Source organism: Nematolebias whitei, chromosome 6 (genome assembly GCF_014905685.2).
Source record: "Nematolebias whitei isolate Nwh7 chromosome 6, NemWhi1, whole genome shotgun sequence".
Classification (NCBI taxonomy): domain Eukaryota; kingdom Metazoa; phylum Chordata; class Actinopteri; order Cyprinodontiformes; family Rivulidae; genus Nematolebias; species Nematolebias whitei.
The window spans coordinates 12,338,459-12,340,367 of NC_056503.1; the positions used below are offsets into that span (position 1 = coordinate 12,338,459).

Genomic DNA, 1,909 nt, shown 5'->3' on the forward strand with positions numbered 1-1,909 from the left:
GGGGGGGCCAGATAAGATGTCAACGAGGGCCACATTTGGCCCCCGGGCCTTGAGTTTGACACACATGGTCTAGTGGTTCTGCACTTAATGCTCCTCAACCTCCTTCCTGAGGGGAGTGGGGCAAAAAGTGTGTGTGCTGGGTGAGTGGGGTCCTTCATGATGCAGGTGGCTCTCTTCCTGCATCTGGAGCTGTAGATGTCTGTGATGGTGGAGAGACTGACTCCAACAAACTTCTGTGCAGCCTTCACCACTCTCTGCAAAGCTTTTCTTTCTGCAGCTGTGCAGCCTCCATGCCACATGTTGATGTTGGAGCACAGGATGCTCTCCACTGCACACCTGTAGAAGGAGGTGAGGACTGAGCTTCTCAGACCAGCTCGTCTCTGCCGCCTGAGGAAGTAGAGTCTCTGATGATCTTTCTTGATCAGGCTGGTGGTGTTGTTACTCCAGCTGAGGTTGTCGTTCATGTGTACACCCAAGTACTTGCAGCTGGAGACCACTTTCACCACAGATCCTCCTATATTCAAGGGAGGTGGGGGTAGGTGTGTTTGTTCTGTCTGAAGTCCATGACCATCTCCTTTGGCTTCTTCACATTGATGTGAAGGTTATTCTCTCTGCACCAGCTCTCCAGATGTTCCACCTCCTGCATGTAGTTGGACTCATCATTTGTGATGCATCCAACCCCTGCTGTATCATCTGCAAACTTTACAATATGACAGCCTGGATGGTTAGGTGCACAACCATATGTGAGCAAAGGAAGGAAATACTGCAGCTCCATTTTTACTGTACATTACAACAAACCATCACAGTCAATTTACTTCCCCTCCTCTTCCCTCATCTGGTCACTTATGTGTTTGTGTCCATGTGTAAGTGACAGAGAAAAACAAAACAAATATATGAACTGAACAATGAACAGAAGTGTACACTTTGTTTCAGTTAGCTATTCTGCATTGCATTTGCAAAAGAACAAATTGGCCAAAAGTCTGTCAGTCATTTGTGCACAATGAGGCTGTAGAATGATGCCGCTGAAAACCCAGGCACTGCCACAACTCTGGTGGCCACATGTAACGGTGAAGGAAGAGTCCTGCACTGGGCTGTTGTGTACATTTCAAACCCAACAGGACTCTCAGACAGAGGCTGCTCCACCCTATGAACAAAACACACAAACACAAACAGAGTGGTGTGGTGCATGCTGTCCAGTGCATCGAGGACTGTCCACATCTCTATATTGGAGAAACCAAACAGCCTCTTCATAGACGCACGGCTCAACAAAGAGCCAGCTCTTGAGGACAAGACTCAGCGATTTACCTCCATCTCGAATATAAGGGACTCTCTTTTAAGGAACAAAATGTGCACATTTTGGACCAAGAAGACAGATGGTTTGAGAGGGGGGGGGGGGGGTGTGAAGGAAGCTATTTATGTAAAAAGAGAGAAACCAACTTAACCAACAGAGGAGGAGGTTTCAGAATTCAGCTTTCAAAAATCTATAATGCAACTTTAGGTCTGATAGCCAGTCAATTTAACACCAATCAAGACCTTTATTCATGTGACCAGAGTGCAGCCATCTGTGAGTCAGACTAGCAAAGACCCTAACGATCCTCTTTTGTAAGGAGTGAGAGGGCAATCTGCATGTGTCAGTCTGCAAGCTTACAGAACACCTCAGCTTACTGTATAACTTGAACCCCACACTCCTTGTTACTTTGAATTGAGAAAGCCCCTCGGATGAGAAGTGAAACATTTTCAGCTAGAAGTCCAGTTGTTTTAGCCTTTAATGTTTTTTGGATATACCATGTCCTGGATGACTGAGAATCTTTACCAGCATATGCACAGAGTGTGAAAAGACAGAGAGACAGTCTGCATTTGTTAATATGGAATGAATGAAATGAATTAATGGTGTAGGCAGCATGGTGGC

At 46.1% G+C, this 1,909-nt stretch overlaps 1 protein-coding gene across 1 annotated transcript in view; it reads right to left on the minus strand.

Moving 5' to 3' along the window:
* LOC119411535 (cGMP-dependent 3',5'-cyclic phosphodiesterase) overlaps window positions 1-1,311 on the minus strand; it is a 23,990-nt gene extending 22,679 nt beyond the window's left edge. The window contains exon 1 of the mRNA XM_037678487.1: window positions 1,306-1,311. Within this exon, the coding sequence (XP_037534415.1) occupies window positions 1,306-1,311 (6 nt within the window). The remainder of the gene's footprint in view (window positions 1-1,305) is intronic.
* Window positions 1,312-1,909: the final 598 nt, after the last annotated feature.